Below are 21,393 nucleotides of genomic sequence, written 5' to 3'. Positions count from 1 at the left end.
AAGGCTCTGTCCTGGATAATGCAGCTGTGAGGGAAAGAAGGGCTTTGGTGAAGAATTGTCCCCATCACCACCCACTCTTCCAGTTAGTTTTATTTTCAGCATTTTAATGGCACCTGGCTGATTTAAAATCTGTTTGGGGTGTTTAAGGCAAATAATTTACTAGGAGCCATCCAGTGCGTAGCAAAACACAGTGTTCATCTCTCTTGTGTGTGTGTATGTAAAGGTCACTTCTCTCTATATGCAGAGATCAGCTTTTTCCTTCAGAGGAATCATTTTAAGGCCAAACAGTGTAGAAAAGAGTGCAGCCACAAGCAGTGAAGCAGTGCTGGAGCTCTCCAGTGTCACTCCTCTACAGTTAATAAAGGTGACTTGGCCATCTACTGCTCTTAACATGTTGTTTCCTGACAGGTGCTGAGGTGTACGTTCAGTTATTCAGGTGCCAAAGTACATAAACTCCTCTGCATCTTGTAAAAAGGGCTTGAAATTACACTGACACAGGCAGCTGCTTCACTTAGAGGTCTTAAGTAAATCCCATAAAATCAGATTTCAAGGTGTGGCCAGTGGTTACTGAAGTCATTTTGGAGGGAAAACCCAAGCAGTGGTATATAGCAGTGTATTCTTCACACACAAACTCATGTCTGTACAGAAGTCCCTGGGCTTGTTTGGCTTGCATGTATGTTTTTGTCTTGATGGATGTCACCCAAAGGACAAAGGGACTGCTCCTCCTTTTAGTGAGCTCCTGACAGAGCACTGCTAGAAACACCAGCTGCTCAGGTAAAGCTCATTTTGGTAGTGCACCCTGGTTTTAGGGGTTATGAAATTACTTCCTATATATTTTGTAGGGTGAATGTCATGGGTTTTTTATATGCAAAACTTCTCACTTGTCCACATATGTTGTTCTTTAGAAACTATTTATCTATGATTTTGGAAAATAGGTGGCATCTAAAAAAGCAGCTCAGTAGTGCAGTATACAGAGGTGAGGTGTTTACTCTTTGCCCAGCCATGGTCTGTTCAAGGTTGAATGTTCCCTAAATCAGTTTTTGGAAGGCTGCTTGTCATGGGGACTATAGACAATCAACCACTTTTCAGACATCTTTGACCAGGCCCTATCCAATGCAGTCTGAAATCAGATTCAAGTCAGTCCCCTGGCATAAGGGACAATGGACATCGAGTGCTGTGAGTCAAATTCCTGTGTCATCTTACCCAAATAAGAGAAATGGAAGTGGAATGATCAACTTCCAGTGCAGTCTTTGGAGATGTTACTGCTTTTCATGGGATTCTCTGAGGTTTTTTTCCCCAGCCATGTGTGATGCCACTTGTTCAGTTAACTCCTCAGTCTTCCTTTTATTCTAGTACCTGAGGGTGAAGGAAAGAGCCTAGACTCCATAATTAAGTTTATTGAGGAATGCATTGTTGAAGTCTCGTGGCTCTGGCTCATTGCCTTCATAACAGGCTTGAATCCCAGTGTGGAAACCTGTAAATTGTACTGCTACCTCCCTGAAATTGTCTTGTTCTCTCTTTGCTTTCTTTGTGTGCTGCAGGACACTGCTAACCATCACCACTCCTTCCCTTGCCTAGTTTTAGGAATCTGGGGTGGTTGTCAGAGTCACAGCATGTTTTGCTGTCCCTGGGTCATGCTCTGTCCATAGTGGATACATGGATCCTGGCCAGTATCTCAGACTGCTAACAACTCAAGCATAATCCTGGAGTTGAACAAATCCTAAAACTGCTTGAGAAAGTCCTGGTAGATGTAGTGCTTGGGATTTAAGGTGCTGTTATACACTTGATGGGAATGGCATATGGCTTTTTTTACTATGAGTGGGAAATACTTGGGTATTAAGGCTAAGTATGAAGTAGTCAAAATATGATGTAGTGAGCCCTCAGCTTGACTGTCCCAGCCTGTGTCACTCAGCCAACTAAAGCTTTGTGCCTGATTACTATTCCATCTTTTGTAGTAGCAGTAGTGGATGTATTTACTTTTTTTTCACCTTTTGCTTAGAGTCATCTCTTCCGAGTAAATGAAGAAAGTGACTATGAAGGCACAGCATCTGCCTTCTGTTTTCATCAATGAAGAGAAGTTCGTAACCAGGTAAATTATTAAAACCCTGAATATTTAATGAGTTTGCTGCTTTCTTTCAAGTGATTCCACATGTATTCCTTGACAGGGGATCCTGTAGACAGCTGAGTCTGTAGCCACAGCAATCCCTACCACTTCATTTAAGCTGTCTCTAGAGCGGAGATGGCCTTCACATGGAATCAAAAGAACACAGCATTAAGCCTTAGGGTCTGTGGAATTTGTTCCTTAAGGAGAATAGCCCCTCTAGAGGATTCTGAAATAAAATTACAAGTTAAGGAAGAAGACCTTCTTGTCTTGGCAATCTGTTGAAATTTACCCTAAGTTCCAGAGTTGAGCTCAGCTTGTCTGCAGCCTGTGGTTTGGCAGCCCTGGATGGCAGTGTATCTGTGCAGAAAGACTTTTGGGCTGCTAGCTCTCTGCTGTGGTCAGAGGAAGTGTCTCTTTCACCTACTTGTAGAAAAAGCTCAGAATTGCAGTCTAACTGTCATTTGTGGCATGCTTTTCCACAGTTCAGTCTCCCTGGGAGGAGTTTTTCCTACTGCTGGCCCAAACTCTGAGCCACCTGGCCTTTAGCTCCATCCTCTTTCTTAGGGAATTGTTTTTTGCCTGGTGACAAGAGTGCAGGAGCTGGAAGGAGACTCTCTTCTCTCCCCCTTCTTCATTTCCATGGCTCTTAGTCCTCCCATGGAAAAGAAACTACCTGTGGATTCAGCCAGGGATGGGTCTGCAATGCAATTTATTGTGCTGCAGGAGAGATCTGTTCCTGACTCCTGATACTTTCCTGTGTGGCCTGGGCAATACTGGTTTCTCCCTTTCCAAGGAAGGCTGTCAGGGATTTGCCCAGAGCACACAGGCAGCAGATGCATCACTCCCTTTCTCTTCAAGAGTTGCTCCCTTTATGCTGCTGTTAGTTTGGGACACAGTGCTTTTGTGTCAGAGGTAATTCATGTGTGTAAACTTGGCATGCAGAAGCCTTTGGAAATGTACCAGGTGAACCAGAGTCTTTGGGGCTTCATTCCTCTATGTACTTGCCTGTTCCTGTGGTGAAATGTGCATCCCAGTTGAGACCTTTCTGCATGACAGCCATGGTTTAAACTTTCTTCACCTTACATCAAGGGAAATAAGTGTTTCAAGAACCACTGACATTCCATATGCACTCAGGCTTGCTTCCAATGCAATTTCCAGGCTGTCATCCCTCATCTCTGCCTTGAATCTGCTGTTGCACTGCTTCTCTTCCAGTTCTATCCTGCAGTCTTGCTGATGGGGCAAGCTTGCTGTTTGGGAATTGCACAATGGCTGGATCAAAAGGCTGACCAAAGGTTGTGGGATGATTTGGCTGGCTGAACTGCTGCCTCTCCAGCAAAACTGCCATAAATATTCAGGGATTGTGTGTAGGGCTTGGGCAGGAGAGAGCTGTGAGCTGTCCTGGTTTAGTGTTTCCAGAGAGCAGCCTGGGCTCTGTTGTGGTTCACCACTGGGGCACTTGACATTGCAGCTCCTTTGTATCCTGCATTTGCTACTATTGGATAAAGTGGTGAATCTGCAGTGCATGTTATGTTTTTGGGCTGAGTTGTTCTGCCAGTTACTTGGCTTTGGTTTCTGTTTATGGCTGTGTTTGGCTGTTGTCACAACAGCTGCTGATTTTCCAGACACCAAACTCAGCAGAGATGGCATCTGTCTCTAGGTTAGGGCAGCAGGAAGACGTGTTACAGTAAGGCCACTCCTGGAACTGGGCTGATGCACAAATTCCCTTCTGGGGCAAAAAGAAGGAAAATGGTTTTTTTCTCTTATGTTTCTACTACACAAGGACAAACAAGTCAGAGTGAGCTGCTGGTAGTCTCTCCCTCAGGGCTTTTCTAATTGCTTGTGTGGTTTGTCACTGTTGGTTGCACTAATGCAAGGCTGAAACCTGAAAGACCTACTTAGGCAAACTCCTGAGGAAGGTAATGGCAAGTTTTTCTAGAGAAGGCAAGAAACTCTGTGGAAATCTTGAGGGCTTGCTCTGAGAAACACAACCTGTTTCAGAGATGACCCTCACCAGACCACTAACTGCTGTTAGTCTATGATTTTATTTTCCTTTGCATTCAACGTGGACTAAGAGTAATAGGTGAGCCTCAGAGTGTGCCCCAAGTCCTTAAGTATTTCTAATCCATCTTCAGGGAGCTCACCTTCCCAACTTCCTACTTGGAAAAAACCTGTGAGATAACAGCTGTCAATAAATGATTGCCAAATGCTGTGAAGTGCAGAGACTTGAGTTTGAAGCACCTCTGGAGCAGGATCAGCAGGTCTGTCACAACATCTGTCAGACAGAACTGCAGATCTATCTCCTACTTGCCTGGTAATCCTGAGCTGCATCTGGAGCTTGCCCGTGTACGAGGCCAAGGCGTGCTTCATCTTGCTTTCATTTGTCTGTAGCCAGTTCTGTGATGAGAGCTGGGCTTGCTTCTGATTCACATCCAAACCTCCTTGCATTCCCTTTTGGTGGGATGGCCTGAATGTGGTCCCTCACAGAGACACAAAGAACCTGGAATGAGCTATCTCAACCCAGTGCAAAGAAGGACTTTTGCCACCAGTATTATGAGGATTAAAGAACAAAGTAAGTTAATGTTGAGAATCCTTGTTTAGAATCCAATTAATAAAACTAGTTAAAAATATTTTTTGTGTGTGGGATTGCAATAATGTAAAATAAATAATTTACATCCACAAAATTAGCATGGAATGCAATGAACCTTGAGTTTAGTGCTGCAGCCCTTGTCTTCGTGTTACCTGCTAGGTAAAAGCCCAGTTGATCTTTTCCCTTCTCACCATGGGAAAAGGCTGTCTGAAGCAACAGGACACTGTCCTGTTTATTAAGTGGAGAGGGAGGGATAGGTGTGCCAGGGAAAGCTCTCCACGTTCATCTCTGCTTGGCCATGTGCCCCAAGCACAGCCTGGACGTGTTACCTGCCCCCCTGGCTGTCCCTGGTTCCTCTCTGGTGTGTGCACACCTGGGCCCTGGGGAAAGCCACATTCCTGGGGCCTGTCCCCATGCTGAGCTGTCAGTTCTCTGAGGCACTTCTTTATTTAAAACTGGTGGAGGAATTGTAATAATGTTTCTGATGGTACATGAGTTGTGAACAGCTCCAGCAGCTCTCTAAGGAACGTGTGCTGCAGAGTTTGCAGGTGCTGTGTGTTCCATCTGTGGGCCTGCTGTTCCAACAGCTCCCACAAACATGGAAATAACAGGCAGTATTTTGAAACAAACTCAGTGTCCTCACACCTCACTGCGAGGCAGGACATGAAATCATTGTAATCCTTAGTCCACAAGGAAGAATTTGTACACTTCCATGCAGTTGTTCCCCATGGTTAACCACCTCTGCTGCTGGGAATTGCTTGCCTGAATTACAGTCTGAGCCATCTTTAAATGGTGTGGGGAAGAGTGTCTCATTCTCATGGCCTCTAAATGCATTTCAATAATTCTGTCGTTGCTCAGCCCTCCATAGCCTGAGCTGCAGCTGGCTTTGTCTCCATGGCTCCTTGTCCTTGGCAGAGGTTCTCCTCATCTCCTTCCTTTCTCCTCTCAGCAAAGACATGGTGCAAAGCTGTTTTGTTTCAGACAGAGGGAAATAGAAATGTTAGACACCCTGTAGGTGTTTGGAGATAGGAAAAGTATCTGCAGCAGTATGAGGACTGAATGGAAGCCAGCATGTAGGGAAAACAAAGTGCAGCCTAGTTAAAGCAACCTGCAGCACTGGTGCATGGGGATGTTGTTCTGTTTGCTTCCTCCTCATGACTGCTACAGAGGTGCAAAGTACAAGCTATGCTGGGGCAGCATTATTAATGTCATGTGAGGCTGACTAATTAATTTCCTCTGGGTCATTAAAGGAGCAACTTATGAGCAACCCAGTAACCTGGCAAAACTTTTCTCTCAGAAAATGATGTATGGATCATTAATAAACCTATACAAGGGTGCAGAGGGTAGCACAGTTACGGGGTGTTACCCTGCCATGTACCACCTGCATTTTACAGAGATGTTAAAAACATTTCTTTTTCATTGTGATCTTCATTCTAGAGAGCAGCTCAGTTCTCTTCTGAAGAATTATAACTCTTACTATTCAGATCAAGAGAATCTGCAACTGTCATACAAGCAGGTAAGGATTTAGGGGTGAGAAACTCCACTAATCTGGACATCACAAACTAGTGCTCCCTTCTCGTCACAGCACTGGACTCCAGCTCCACTCGCTGTGGTGTTGTTATTGCACGACAGGTTCCATCTAATGTAATAAACCAGAACTGGTTTCCTGAACTGATCAGGTCAGCCTGCAGCTTTGGCTGTTTTGGAAATTGCTCAAAACTGAGGTTACACATTCTCCAGATAATCTGTTCCAGGGCTGTGCCAGCCTCAGAGATTTCATTGTAGTCCTGTTACTTTGAGGGGAGACAGGTTATTATTAGTTGATTATTTTTACTCCATTATTATGCAGCACTGAGTATTTCCCTGTTTTTCTCCAGCAGGAAGGAAGCACCCCCTTCATTGAAGGAATCCTGTCGATATTCTGGGGCGTGCGGCATCCTATCAGATTAAAGATTCAAGATGAGAAGCAAATACCCTCTTTTGTAACCCTGAAGTCAACAGAGAATGTGGGCTTTTTCCCCAGTAAAAGGTAATGGATGGACTTCCCTAGGGAGGCTAGCATGCAAGATATCTCGTGTTGTGGCTTCAATGGCTGTGGCTGGCTGCCCTGGATATCCCAGATTCCCCAAGGCCGTAGTGGTTGCTGGACAGCAGAGCCTTTGAGCAGCCTCTGCTGGGCTGGAAGGTGTGTGTTTGTAGCACCTTTGTTTGGCCCTCAGCCTGAGGATCTGGAAAGAGGCTGCTCTTTTTCATGGGAACTGACAATTCCTATACAAGGACTGGGAAATTGGTGTATATAAATGTATAGGAAAAGAGCCAAACAATCCCCCTGTGTTTCCATGTGCACCTGATACTGGTAGCCCCTGAGAGGCCTCGTGTTGATGCACACACTGGAGCATGAAGCCAGAATCTGGTGGGTAGTGCTGAGGGATTGTCTGTCCCAGCTTACAGGTATGTGAGATCTGCAACCATTGCTGCGCAGGTGAAGTTCAAGTCAGGGAATGGATACTGGCTTTGTCTGTGCAAAATTTGGTCTAAAAACCCCTTAAAATACTCACAGACCAGCTGTTCCATAAAATGACATTTTATATCCCAGTGTGTTGTGCTCAGCTGATACAGGTACTCAGTGTACTTTTCCCTTGTTTTGTACGCTGTTTCCCCAGCCTTGGTTGGTGAATTTGATGAGCTGAATCTGAATCTTGTGATACAGAGACAGAGCCAATGTTCACCCTGAATGACTCCCTGATAAATTGAGTACTGCAGAGTTTATTTTTCTTATGACTTATTGTCTTAGGTTGCATGTGAGGCATGTTGGAACTGAACTGGGGATTTAATTCTGCCACCTTTGCAGCTACGGAGTTCCAGTAAAGTCTTCTTCCCCATCTCTGGCTGCTGAAATTCAGGGATGAATTTTGACAGGAGTAACTAGGAAAGAACCTGAGTTTTAGGCAAATCTGGCTCTCAGTTTACCTCGACCAGGTCTGCTGGTGTGGGGTGCACGTGGCCTGCAGGGCAGTTCTTAAAAATCTTCTGGCTGGTGGAAATCTGTATGCTAAAGTAAACATTCACTCATGATCCCAGAAACGTGGGGCTGCCCTGACATGCTTTAAGGTATGCAGAGCAGCTTGGCTGTCTGATCTTAAAGGAACTTGGTAAATGTGTGCAATACAACCAAGATATTGTTTGGCATGTAAATTGGGGCTAGCTGAGTATTGTTGGGAATACATATATATATATATATATATATATATATATATATATATATATATATACATATGAAATTAATTTTTAATATTGCACTAGAATCTGCTTTATTCTCAATCAGAGCAATAACTGGATGAAGACCTTATGCTGAAGAGAGAGTTTGGGCATAAGTTTCAGTTAGCATGATTTAATATTGACATCTGAAAGGCTGGATGGAACTTCCTGCTCTCATACATAGCTGATTTGGACAGCATAAGTGTAACCTGTGTAACTCTGTTCTGTAACTATTAAACCACAATATGTGTGTTTTGTGGGCTTGCCTGGTAGTCTGAGTGTGATAAATCCAGGATGTTGCTGTAAAACAGATCAGGAATTACTGCAAGTTGTTTAGGTTGTGTCCTGGTTGATGTTCAACAGGTTTTACATTGGATGTGTTACATTTGGGATCCCTGGTCATACCATATTTTAATATGAAGTTGTTATGACTTAAACTAAAATTACCATGCTGAAGTCTGTATGTTGAGCAGGGATAGGAATGTATGACATGACCCCTGGGCACAGGATAAACTGCAGTCACTGAGTTACTGAGGAGCAGTCAATGGTGTCTGTCTTTCTGTGTTTGTCTTTCAGGGGAATGACTCGCTGGGGAGAGTTTGATGACCTCCATCACATCAGTGGGGACACGCTGAAATCTACCGAGGAGCAGCCAGACCTCGAGCAAAGTTAGTGTCGGTGGTCTCAGGTTAACCAGGTTAAAATTCTGTGTTCTGTGACAGTGCAAAAGGCCCCTCACACACATCAGCCCGTCCCTGCCAGCAAAGGGAAATCTCTTTGCTGTGTGTCACATGCCCTGCAAGCTGGGGAAACACCCACCTAGGGCTGCTTAGGGTTCTGCAGGTGACTTGGTGAACAGCCAGTGGCAATGAGCTGTGCTTTCATCCAAGAAATCATTCCCAAGGGAGCAAATCCGCAAACTGCAACCCCTGCAAGCAGCCTGTTCTTCATCGTATGCCTCTGCCTTGTTCCTTTCCTGCTCCACCCCCCCAAAAATAATAAATAGTAAACAGTAAATGAAGCCCTTCACTGAGAGCCTCCCTCCTCTGGGGGTGCTGCACAGGACGCGTGGTTCTCTTCTGTCCAGGTTATCCATGCTATGAAAGTCACACTCTCAGGTCCAGGAGGGAGCAGGAGCTCGACTGTGCCACCCTGCCCCGCACCAGCAGCGATGCCGCGGCCGTGCGCAGGAGGACCAAGCTCCCCACCATCACCAGGACAGAAGTAGAAACTCACAGGTTCTCTATCAATGGCCACTTCTACAACCACGAGGTAGGAAATTTTAGGCTTGGCTTTGTCACCTGAGGGACAGGGAGCCCTGCCCAGTGAGGTGTGCCTCAGGCTCAGGCCGTGGTGTGGCTGCTTTTGTTCCCAGACATCAGTTTTCACTCCGGCTTTTGGGTCAGAAACCAAAATAAGAATCAACAGCCAGATGAGAACCAGACAAGTGATAGAGCAGTTGCTTCGGAAGTTTAAGGTAAGTCTGCTGGCAGGAGGAAGAGTGGCCGTGTTCTGGAAGCGTTCATTCCCATGTGCACTCCCTCCAGCACTGCGGGAAAGATGTGGAATAGCTGGGCGAGGACAGCGCATGGAGCGGAGTGTAAAAAAACCAGATGGACAATTTTAACCCTGGCGGTGCTGCCCTCCCGCGGACAGCCCCGGAACTGCGGCTCGCCTGAAACAGCAGCGATTATCCCAGCGCCGGTCTGGGACGGGCTTTCCCTGGGAGCCGGGCTTGTGGGAAGATGGGAAGGTTACAGCTGCAAATACTGCTCGCAGCCAGTGCCATGCTGCCTGAAACTACTTTTTTTGTTTTTAATTTCCTTGGAACCATCTCCCACCAACAATGTCGTATGTGGTCAGAAGTAGCTTTGCCCTTACTGCTGCATATTTCTCAAATATCTTGATTTTCCATGGCTGCTTAGTGTTTAATTTATACTTTAATGGTCTTAAGCTTCCCATTTAACTTGTATGGAGACTTCACTATTGCAGAATTACTTTGTGTGGTTAGAAAGACTTGTGAGTGTCTTGGAAGGAAAACAACTTCTAGGAGTAGCAAGGAAGGGAATTACAGAGCAGGGAGTAGAGTTGTAGGGAATACATTGCAAAGAAAGTGTTCAAAAGCTGTGCTGTTCTCTGAATGTGGCTGTCAGGCACGAGGGTAGGTCACAGAGGTTTACCTTGATGGCAGCACAAACAGTAGATCTACGTGTGAGGGGAGAATAAGCTCTAGGAAGCAGTTAAGGATGCTGCAAGGAAAGCAGGCAGGACAGATCTGGGTTTGCAGTGTGTTTCTGGTTTGGGCACATGGGAACACGAGGGTTAGGGCTGGCCCAGGGACAGTGAACGTGGCAGCACAGCTTTCTGCCTTATGCAGATCCACTATCTTTAGCTCTTGTACAGACAGGATCCCTGTCTCAGGCTTTGATCCAAATCTCTGAGCTGAGACACACAGGGAAAATGTGCTGAGAGGGAAGTGCTGGGAAGGTCTGTGAGTCTGAATGGAATTTCTTTTTTTTTCACAGATAGAAAACAGCCCCCATGAATTTGCACTTTACGTTATCCATGCATCTGGAGGTAAGCCAGCCACTGTGCCTGAGCACTTCAGCTCTGATAATTCTGTGTGTGTGTGGAATGTGTCCCTTGGAGTAACAGGACTTGTGCCAGGCCTCTGTCCTTGTTTGTGCACGCTGTGGCATTTTGCCTTCTCAGGGACCCTTCAGAGATGTCTCCTCTGGAGAGGAAAAGCTGAATAATTGTGTGTATTTCAGCTGACAGTTTGCATTGCATATGCTGAGTTCAAAGTACTCACTGGTCAGTGGAAAAATACTTCCATAGCAGTTTACTTTTCCGGGAAAAGGGAGATTTGATCTTTATTAAAGGGAACATCCGAGAGAATAGGAGGGAACTGGGGGAGAAGGTATTTTAAATGGCACAACATCAGGGACCTGTTGGGTATCTGGTCATTGCACTCGAGTCAGTATGGGATCCTCGTCAGGTAAAAAGGCTCGTGACTGCAGGTGGTAGATGGAGCCCCTGTGGTTGGTTCTGTGTTTTGTGACACTGCTTATACATTCCAGAAAAGAAGCAGCTGAGGAGTAGAGATGTTCCCTTGCTGCACAGGCTGCTGCAGGGGCCCTCTGAGAAGGTTGCCAAGTTCTTTCTCATGGATAGGGACGTGGAAGAGATCAGCAGTGATGTATGTATATCCTCACTTCTCATAGCTCGTGGAGTTTTCCTCGGTGACCACAGTCAGCAGTGCCTTTCTTGTCTTCTCCTTGGTAGGTGGCTCAGTACATTTCATTCCATCTTCCCTTCTTGGAATCCATTCTGCACAGAATAAATGAAGAGGAGAAGCAGGAGATTCAACAGACAACTGCAAGGTAAACAGACACAGAATGAGGTGTCACAGAGTCCAGGGCAATCTGTACAATTGGCTCATGAGGAGAAGATATGAATGTAGCAGAGTGCAGGTGGAACACTGTGATGGGAAGGCTGGAGGGATTGGGAGGATTTGTAATCCTTTCCCTATCCTGCGGCTCTTAAAGATTCCATAATTAACACTGACTACACACAGAGTGGGGTCTTCAGAAAATTTGGACCCTCAGGTAACTTCTCTTTATTTTGTTTGCTGTTTGCTTTCTGGGCTTTCGACTGTCTCGGTCGGTACTTGCTGCTGTTCCCTTGGAAAGGGTAAATGCAGTACCACACGTGGTACCATTTTGGTTCTGTAGCATTTCAGCCACATCAGTGCCTGATGTCCCCTTAAAACTTGAGGTGAGTGATGGAAATGCCCCTGGCAAAAAGGGAGATTGTCCCACAGGTACAAGCCAGAGGAGCTGCCATATTTGTGAGCCTCTCCTGAGTCCAGGAGCACCAAGAGGCTGCAGCAGCCACAGATCTGTTACTGCACGATGGGCTGATAATCACCTTGAATCCAAGTGTCAGGAAACATTTAGAAAATACCAGACTTGCCTGCATTGGGAAAGTGGGACAGGGCCACAAAGGTTGGGAATGGACCCACATGTGAGCAGCTGGTTGGAATTTGTGCTGAAGGTTTGCAGAGGTTATTTCAATGCCTTCTCCCTCTCAGGTACACACGAGAGAAGAGGCTGATCCAGCAGCACCTGCGCAGTCGGAGCGTTCAGAAAACAGAGACCACGGTGTGAGGGGACGGCCCTGGAGAGCACTGGGAATGCCCCTGGAACGCCTGGGCTGCTGAAGGACAGTCCTGCTGCCTTCTGGGCTGGGACTGAGCAGTGACAGTGCCCCGTGGGAGAAGTGTCCCCTCACCATTAACCCCTGCAGCGCTGGGGTGCGGGCTGCAAGCACCCACGGAGATGCACATTGCCCAAATTGCAGATGCTGGCTCTGACTTGGAACTTGGGCAAAAACTCCCCTGAAAAGCCCAAGGCTTTAAATCCTGCTGACGTGTGACCTGGCACCAAGAGGCTGGCATAGAAAATTGCTACAATAACCAATGTACTGATAGAAAATGTGCAAACTAGGAATATGGTTATCCCTCTGTTAAAGAAATGTTGTATTATATCAGCAGAAAGCTTTTCAGTAGAGCCAAGTGGCAGAAGATATTTATGTATTTAAGACTGCAGGTAGGATTTCCATTTAAGTTATAAAACATCCATGCAAGATGCCTGAAATCCACGGGCTTCAGGCTGGTGGATGCTGAAACTGCTTAAGCTTTGAGCTGCTGTTAGAAAAACATAACTGGAAACCCTCCCACTGAGGAGCTGCTGAGCTCTTAGCAATGACAGGGAATTTATTGCTGAAATACCTCGTGCACTGCAAAGTAAGAACTGACTGAACACTGTGGGGTCCTGAAAGGCACCTCAGTGGTTTCTGTAGTTGGAATTGCTGATTGTGTTCCTTCCTGAGTGTTCTGTTTGACAGGGAATGGAGGTGCTCAGTGAGAGGCCGCGTGTCACAGCCAGGGAGGGCTGGGCCCACGGCCGCCCCAGGGATGCAGTTTGGCTCCAGCCCAGCCCCACGCAGGGCACTGCAGCCCCTGCCAGGTCCTTCCTGGCTGAGCTGTGCTCCATCTTAGAGCTCCAGTTACAGAGATGTAAATAAAATAAAGCTGTGCACAGCTCCTTGTCCTCCTGCACTACCTGGTTGTCTTTACCTGGTGTCTGTGCCTTACCTCACTGCCTTTGTCTCGTGCAGGTAACAAATGCTTGTGAGGGAGGAAAGGGATGTGCAGAATATGTGGCCTCAAAATTGTATGGAGTAAATCAAATTGTAAAACTTTACACTGCCCAAAATCCTGTTACTGGGATGGGAATTCAGAAAGTGAAGGTCAAGGTGCTGATATTGAAGCTCCTCAGGTTGCAGCAAGTGTGTTATTTCAAAGTACAGTTTATAATCCTGCCCAGGAGAATGGGTAGGGACAAGGGAGCACAAAGGGCAGAAATAACAATAACTCATGGTTAAGAGGTAGGAATTAAATAGGCCGTTTTTGTCACCATCTGATGTTCAAGACTTGAATCCTTTTCAATTCTCTTGTCTTGCTGAATTGGGACTGAAAACTTTGGGCAGACAGAAGTGTGGGGATAGGACACAGAGCTGGTGCTGTTGGCCAGGATTTCAGGGTGAGGACAATGGTGCTGTGACTCCTGCGGGGCTGGTTCTTTGTGAGTGCTGTGCTGTCTAAATGAACCATTTCTGACAAAAGCAGGCAGGAGCAGGGGAAGAATCTCTTCCAAGGTATTCTGGGACACTCAAGGAAACACAGCAAGGACACCCAGGTGACAGAGGAGAGGGAGGTCACTCAGGTTCGAACATGAACCATTAACCACAGAAACAGTGATTATAGTCCATATCTTACCTGAATTTGTGCATTTGATCTCATTTGCACTTACACTTCATAAGCTTAGGATTTAAAATGCCTCTTTTTATCTTGTTCTGTGACTATTTGGGATAAGATGAAAACATTTCATACCACAGCCAAATCCTGAATTTCCATCACTTAGCTTATTGTTTCAGTGGATTTCCTTACAGGAATTCAGCCTCTCTCTGACCTAAAGGTGGCTTTTTGTCACTTGGTTTGCTTTAAATGCTCCCTGTGCCCTTTGTGTCACTTGTCCAGCGAGGACCTTCCCAATAACTGTGCAGCTCCTTATGCTGACAGCATTTTCTCACTCCTTTGGGTGAGTTCTGGACCCTGGAAAAAGGAAAATCCCTGGGAGCATCAGTGTCAGGAGGCTGGCTGGTGTGTCTGTGACACGTTCAGTGCTCATTAGGCTGTGGCTGCACTCGCGCTAATTAATGGGCACGAGAGCAGCAGGCCGGGCTCGGCCGAGCTCAGCTCGGTTCGGCTGAACTCGGAGCCGCTCGCTGCATTCGGAGCTCAGCTCGGTTCGGTTCGACTGACCCCGTAATATTCAGGATGGTTCGGCTGATCTCGCCTTGGTTCGGCTTATCTAGTTCGGTTCGGCTTATCTAGCTCGGTTCGGCTGAACGCGGTTCCGTCCCGTTCCGTCCAGTTCACCTCAGCTAAACTGGGATCGATTCGGCAAATCGCGGCCAGAGTCGGCCCTTCGGGTACGCTCGGCTGTTGTCGGCCGCACTCGGCTGTTGTCGGCTCCACTCGGCCGCACTCGGCTCTTCGGCCGTCCCTGACTCTGCTCCGCGGTGCAATGGCGGCCCGTGGCGGGGCGCCGCTCCCCGGCCTGAGCCCCGTGAGGGGACAGAGCGCTGGCACAGCCGCCTCAGCCCGGGTCACCCTGGCCCTGCCCGGCCCCGCGTCCCCCGGAGCGCGCCCTGCAGCGCAGAACGCGGCCTCGGAGCCAGGAGCGGGGCCAATGCCCTCGGCTCGGCAGCGGCGCCGGGAGGCGGCGGGCGGTGCCCTCAGGTGAGCGGCCGGAGCGGAGGGAGCGGGGCCGGGGGCACCGGAGCCGGGCACCCACAGCGGGACGGGGCTGCTTCGGGCGTTGCTGCTGCGGGGGACCCGCTGTGGGTGCGACGGGGCTGTCCCGGCCCTGCGGCTCTCTGGGATCGCGTTCCGTGGAATAAAGCCTGGGCTCGTCCCGGCTGCGGGGGCAGCGCTTTGTTGTGTGAGAAACAAAGTTCACTCTTTAGAATTTTTACACGTTTGTTAAGGGATGAAAGGCAGCGCTGGGGTGCTGGGCTGTTTGCCAGGAGCACCCGGTCACCTTAAACCGTGTTCTCTAGGTTCTGTTCCATTGCAGTGGTGTGTGCATATTCATTAGAGTTTATACATGTTCAAACAGTCCTTGGAGTTTAGATGTTCTTTTGCTTGGTTTTAACCTTCGTGCCATCTTGTGGATTAAACCAATATACTTTATTTCTTCCTGTGGTGCCATCCTGTTTTATTTTCACTCCCTCGTTATTTGATAACGAGGATCAATAATATTTTCCTTTTTTCTCGGTGCTCTGGTTTCTGTTTCTGTTATCTTGTGTTTTAGATAAGATTGTCCCCAAATGTGGGAAATCACCTAATTACCTTACACCATTTTCTGAGTTCCTTACATGTAAAAGCGTTTTACCATTTCACAGTCTCTATTATGCTACAGTCTAAAATAGTATCTCTTACACTGCTGTTTACAAAAGCTCCGCAGTGCATACACGAACTGACAGATTGTACTTTATCAGGAGCAGTAGTTACAGATTGTACTCTCTCAGGAGTTCTGTGGTCAATAACACTGTGCCACAGCTAATACACGAATGGCAGAGGCAATAACTGCATTTGTTATGTTTCATTCTGGGCTGGGCTGGGCTCTGTGTCCCGGGAAGCAGCGGGATGGGGGTCCCTGTGCCCCCCCTGGGTCCCAGAGAGAAGCTGCTCCTGTGGCTGCAGCTGAGGGGCAGTGGGAACCCTGAGCAGTCCTGGTGGAAACCGACGGCAAACCAGGTTTGGTTGGGTTTGGGACTTGCCATTTTCCCCTGCTCCCTGTGTTTTGCCTTAGGAAACAGGAGCTGGGCACCGAGACATTTTGTTACCCTAGAGGGGACGAGTTTATTTGTATTTATTTCCTGAGGCACTGGAACGATTTGGGTCTCAGCTGGCACCTGAGAGCCTCCTCCTGTGTCCTGGGTGGGGTGGTGGCGATCAAAGGGGTGAAAGCTGGGGCAGGAGGGTGGGCAGAGGGGAGAGCAGTGGCTCTTTGGGGATTGCATCTGGAAAGGGCCCTCAGGTTCCTGCTGGGAGTCCTGGGAACAGAGCTGGGAGTGGCTGAGCAGTGAGGACAGTGCAGCCGGAGTGCTGAGAGTGCAGAGGCTGCAGTGGGTGTTGTTTGCTGCTCTCCTGGTGTCCCATATCCACTGCTGGGCTGGCACCCTCGGGGCAGGGGTGGCTTTTAAATGTTTAAATGTTGCAGCAGCTCCCTCAGATTGGATGGGTGTGAGGATATCCAGCTCTTCCTTAGGGCTGGGAGCGTGGCAAGGGTGCAGAGCTCATGGTCAGTCTTGTTTAAACACTTGGAATAGCAAAATACATTAAAACAGAGACTTTGAGAAAATAACATAGGCGAGTCTGTTGCAGGGATAGGTACAAGCTGTCTTTGTTACAGATCCACACTGCTGGATGTTTTGTCAAACCCCTCTGGGGACAGACGTGTCCCCAGAGCTCCATGAACCCCTTGTTTCCTGCTGCAGGGCAGGGTGTGCCCCAGCCTCGGGGCTGTGTGGCTCCTCCTGCCTGGAGCAGGGACAGCCTGAGCTGAGCCACAGAGGTTCAGTTGTTGGAGCAGCTGGGGATCTCTCTGTGCCTGGGAATTGTGGTTGCTGCGTTGCTGTCACAGCTGCAGGGCTCCCTCAGAGCCTGGGCCTGCAGCAGCACTTGGAGCTGCTGTGCTGGGCAGGGAGAAGCAGCTCTGGGCTGGGGCTCTCAGTGCCATCAGTGCCCATGGAAATGCAGCGTTGGTTTCACTTCCAGCAGCCTCTGTGCTGTGCCACCCTGGGTGCCAGGGCACAGAGCTGTGGGAAGGCTCCATCCCATCTGTGCCAGGGGCTGCCAGCGCTTCCAGCAGCAGTGCTGGGGCACCAGGGGCTGCCTTTGGAGCCTGGCTTTCACACAGGGGTACACACTCTGCCCTGCAGCATCCAGCTGGATCCTACAGCTGCACAGTTCAGCCAGCAGGGATTGGAGTCAGCTCTGGGGCCCAGAGCAGGTTTGTCCCACAGAGAGGGACTGAGCTCCCTGGCACAGCTCAGAGATGGGCACTGCCTTTGGGGCTGATGGTGAGTGCTGCAGGTGATTGTGATAAGGGGGAACTGAAGCTTTCTTAGAAAAGCCATCAGCTGGGAGGAGAATCTGTGGAAAACAGGTGCTTGGTGCACTGGCTGGTAGCAGGTCCTGGGCTTTTCTTCTTCTTTCCTTTAACCTGTTCTTAAGAGGACCCCAAAACTGCAAAATCAAAAGGAAGGGGGATGTGGGGGTGAAAGTTGCTTTTCATTTTTTTGAAGTGTTGCTGTGGATTTTGGTGTGTCAAGTGGCACTACCAAAACAGCACTGGAATAACCAAACTTCAGGACTCTGCACTTCATTCCTTTAATGTGTTTGTGTGGGTGCAGGAAATGCCAAATCCCAGAGCAATCCCATGTCTGTAACTTCAAGTGCAACATCTTTAAAACCAAGTGCTCAGTGTGGGCTTTGCATGTGGATGCAAATGGTCAAAGGCCTTTCTTGTGTCCCAAAAGCAAAAACCCTTTCTCTGTGAGGTTTTGGAGGGGATTCTCTTTGGGATTTCTTGTGATGCAGCATCCCAGGTGTCCCTGCCTTTGTGCCAAGTCCAGTGGTAAAGGATGGAATGGCCGACACGTGGGGTCTGGGATAAAAATGGTTCTGTTCAAATTAGGCAGAGAATGCAATATGAAAAATGAGCATCCTTTTATTGTCTGAAATAGTCAGGAATAAAAATGCTGGGAAAGGACACGTTTGTGTTTGAATTGGGTGTCACCTGTCATGGGTAAAACCCATAGGGAGCAATCAGAGCAGAAGTATGAGAGCTGGGATCCTTTAACTTCCACAGTGGACTTAATTTTCTTTTTCTCCTCTCTTTCAGGGCAGGAAAAATCATCCAACTCCTCCCATCTTTGCCAAAAGCTTTGGTGTTTGGGCAGCCAAAGGCAAGAGGCCTCAGCACCAGGGCTCTGCTGGAGGGCTCTGGTCCTGCCCACGCTGTGGGGTAAGTCAGAGGGACACAGGGCTCCTCTTTTCCTCTCTGCTGGCATTACCTGCCATGGGAATGCCATTCCTGCCAGCCCAGCCCCAGCTGTGTCTGCTGGACAAGGGCAGAGGTGAAGGGACAAATGCCAGAGTTCCCTGGGGCTGAGGGAGCTGTGGTGTTGGCTGTGCCCTGAGGGGCAGCTTGGGCACTGCCTGTGCCCCCAGGACTGCTCTGGGGTCAGGAGCCCTCGGTGCATTCCCAGCCCTGCCAGGGGGGGCAGCTGGGGCAGGGCTGGGTGACAGCCTCTGCTGGGGCTGGGCAGGGCCTGGCATAGGGGCAGGGCTGGGAGGGTTTGGGAGCACTGGGAGGAGAATGAGGGATGGTGTGGGCACAGAGCTCAGCCTGTGCTCTGTCAGCACAGCCCTGCAGGGCACTGGGATCTGGGAACAGCTCCAGCTCTCCTGGTGCCCAGGGATGGGCTCTGAGGGACTGGGCTCACCTGTGGCCTCCCAGGTCAGCAGGGACAAGGGGAATGTGGTGCCAGAGCTGGGCCCATCAGGCTCTGTTTCCCTCTGGGAAAGCACAACAGTCTCTGGGCTCAGGTGAGTTTCCTGCAAGTGCTTAGAAGAGCAATCCAGGGAAAAGGGAGTTCAGGAATTGCATCTGCTGCTGGGAACAATGCCTCAGGCTTGTTAGTTTGTGTCTGTGAGAAGTGGGCTTTGGGCTGGAGACTGAGTGGGAGGGAAGGGGAGTATTTAGAAATGATATCAGCATTTCTCCCAAAACTGGGGTGCAGCAGTGATGGAGGTGGTTGGGTTTGCTCTGGGCCTTGTTATTCCTTGAGCAATTTTTCAGTTCTGTTGCATGATTTACTGTCCAGTATCTTTCTACCAAAAACTGACAGGAATTTAGGTTCAGGGTTAGAACTTGGCTCCATTCACTGCAAATCTTGCCAAGGCTGGGGGACTGGGGTGATGGCTGCTCTCAGCAAAGGTTACTTATCAATGCTGTGTCAGATTTCCCTCAGTGCTGGGCAGGAAAGGTGAGGGTTTGGAGCAGGAATTCTGCAAACAGGGCCTGTGTGATGGTTGATTTGTTTTGTTTTTCAGTGAGCCAGGGCTGGCACAGGGAATGGTGCAGGTGCTGGTCTGGCAGTGGAGCTGCTGCCCTTTGGAGCCATTTTAAAGGTGTGATCATGGAACATTTTGGGGGCTGTTTTCAGCAATCTGGGTTTAGAGCTCCTGTCCCCAGCCCATTGCTAACCCTGGCACATCTGCTCTGGTTTCAGGCTGTCCTTGCTGGAGCACCCTGGTCCCTGCCATCCCCTGGGACACAGAGGCAGCCCTGTCCCAAGTGGCTTTGGCACCTTGGCAGGAATGTGGCAGCAGCCCCAGAGCAGCTGGAGGTGAGAGCTGGGTGTGTGAAACTGAGCAGGGCTTACCTGGGGCTGGGGGAAGGGGAGGAGTTTCCATCCCCCCTGGAGCTTTCCTGCTGGGATGGGGCAGCACAGGGAGCAGAATTCATTGTGCCCCTCCCTGGGCACTGCTGCCCTTGGTGTCTCTGCTGTGCCACCAGACCGTGGCACTTTGCTGCTGTCACTGCCACTGCCACCCCACTGGGGCTGTGCCCTCCTGCCAGCCCCACCCAGGAGCTCCAGGGGGGTCTCTGTGCTCTGTTGGGAGCGTTGGCTGGGAATGTGCCTCATCCCTGGCAGGGTCCCTTTGTCCCTGGGCTGCCAGGCAGAGCTTTGGGCTGCTCAGGCTCAGGGCTGGATTGCCCAGGGCACTGAGAGGGAGCAGCACAGGGAGGGTGACAGAGAGGGGCTGGCAGAGCCCAGCTGGCAGCCTGTGCTGGTGCTGCAGGTGGGCTGGGGGCACTGCAGGGAGTGAATGTCCCTTCCCTAAGCAGCCCTGCAGATCCCAAGGGCTCCTGGAGCAGGATTTTATTCCTTACTTCCCTTTGTGCAGATTGAGTCTCCAAAGTGCCATGAGCAATTCTTTGATTTCTCTAGGAGAAAACCTCCCAGCAGAGACAGATTGCAATGGAGGCCAGAGTTGTGTTTGGAGCAGGGAGTGCTGAGAGCTGCATCTGCCTGTGCTGCCACAGCCTGAGCACAGCCTGGGAACAGCCTGGGAAAGGGACTGGGGCAATTTCTGATGCCCCAGTGAGAAGAACACAAACTCAGCCATTCAGCCTGACAGGCCCCTCCACCCAGAGCTCAGCACACATCCTCAGAGCTAAGTCCAGCATCAGAAAGGAAAAAAAACACAGAAGAAAAAGGTGATTTATTTTGATTTAAAGTTATTTCAAGTTCTTAAAGCCCAACCAACATTTGCTCTTGATTTTGGTTGGGTGAATAACGAGCAGTGGGCACAGATGATGCCATTCATGTAGCTGAAAGCCTGGTGTAACCTAGAGAGGATACAAGAACTGTTTGTGTGGGAAAATGGAATGTGAGGGGATGTCAGGGGGAGTGAGGTGGCATTTGTGAGGGAATTGCTGAGGTCATTGAAGGGAGCCCAGCAGACAATTCCCCTGGGAAATCCGAGGGCCCACAGCCAGGACTCTCCAGGGCTGAGGGGGCAGCCCTGGGACTCACTGTGTGCTCCTTCCTTGGCAGCACCAGCAGGGAAGGGACAAGAGGATCCCTGTGGGATGAGGCTGGAGAGAGCGAGCAGAGGAGCAGCCTCGGGCTGGAGAAGGGCAAAGGGACCAACATGGTGTCACCAGGGCACCTGTGAGGAGCAGAATGGACACCTGGAGGCCACATGGAGGTGAGGAGTGGATGGTTTGGGGCAAAGTCTGAGTTAATCTACAGGGAAATAAGTAGGGGATATTTAGGAGGGAAAAGCTGAGGTGATGAGCTCACCCACCCTGGCACAAGGTGTGTTTGCACAGGCTGGGGCCAGAGGTGAAGGTCAATCCAAAGCCAGCCCTGCTCAACCTCTACATCCCAGGATAAGTTGTACAGGCTGCCCACTGAGGGATTAAAACTACATAAAAATGAAACCAGGAGCATTGATGAGATTGCTGGGAATTCCATTAACTTGTTGTCAGAACTCCTAACACAGTTTTGAGCTTTGATGACAAGAATGCATTTCTTTATTTGGATTATCACTGTGTGGGATATGGGGTTTATTTGGGTTTTAAAGCCCTCATGGTGGCCCTGACACTGCTCAGGAGCTGGTAGGAAAAGCAGTCAGAGCTCCTGGCAGGCACAGGGTGTTTTCCCCCATAGGGGATTGTGGAGGAATTGTCTAGGACCTGGATTGTCCCTCTGGGTGATGCCACTTGCTGTG

General features: G+C 49.2%; 1 protein-coding gene across 1 annotated transcript; it reads left to right on the top strand.

The window, feature by feature from the left end:
• The first annotated feature begins 2,018 nt into the window (after nucleotides 1-2,018).
• LOC131083822 (ras association domain-containing protein 6-like) lies at nucleotides 2,019-12,127 on the top strand. The gene is made up of 10 exons (XM_058024793.1): nucleotides 2,019-2,089; nucleotides 6,129-6,207; nucleotides 6,569-6,720; nucleotides 8,526-8,617; nucleotides 9,037-9,221; nucleotides 9,325-9,426; nucleotides 10,475-10,526; nucleotides 11,030-11,148; nucleotides 11,235-11,332; nucleotides 12,043-12,127. Exons 1-10 carry the CDS (start codon nucleotides 2,019-2,021, stop codon nucleotides 12,116-12,118), a joined length of 1,026 nt encoding a protein of 341 aa, XP_057880776.1. The 3' UTR covers nucleotides 12,119-12,127.
• The last annotated feature ends 9,266 nt before the right edge of the window (nucleotides 12,128-21,393 follow it).

This window comes from Melospiza georgiana, chromosome 5 (assembly GCF_028018845.1).
Source record: "Melospiza georgiana isolate bMelGeo1 chromosome 5, bMelGeo1.pri, whole genome shotgun sequence".
Classification (NCBI taxonomy): domain Eukaryota; kingdom Metazoa; phylum Chordata; class Aves; order Passeriformes; family Passerellidae; genus Melospiza; species Melospiza georgiana.
The sequence above is the reverse complement of the archived record's forward strand: the minus strand, read 5'-3'. Positions and strand labels throughout refer to the sequence as shown.

Coding starts and splice junctions, on each gene's coding strand:
- LOC131083822 (XM_058024793.1), top strand. CDS start 2,019: ATGAAGAAAGTGACTATGAAGGCACAGCATCTGCCTTCTGTTTTCATC. Junction 9,222..9,324: donor GCCACTTCTACAACCACGAG/GTAGGAAATTTT, acceptor TTTTGTTCCCAG/ACATCAGTTTTCACTCCGGC. Junction 11,149..11,234: donor TGGAAGAGATCAGCAGTGAT/GTATGTATATCC, acceptor TCTCCTTGGTAG/GTGGCTCAGTACATTTCATT.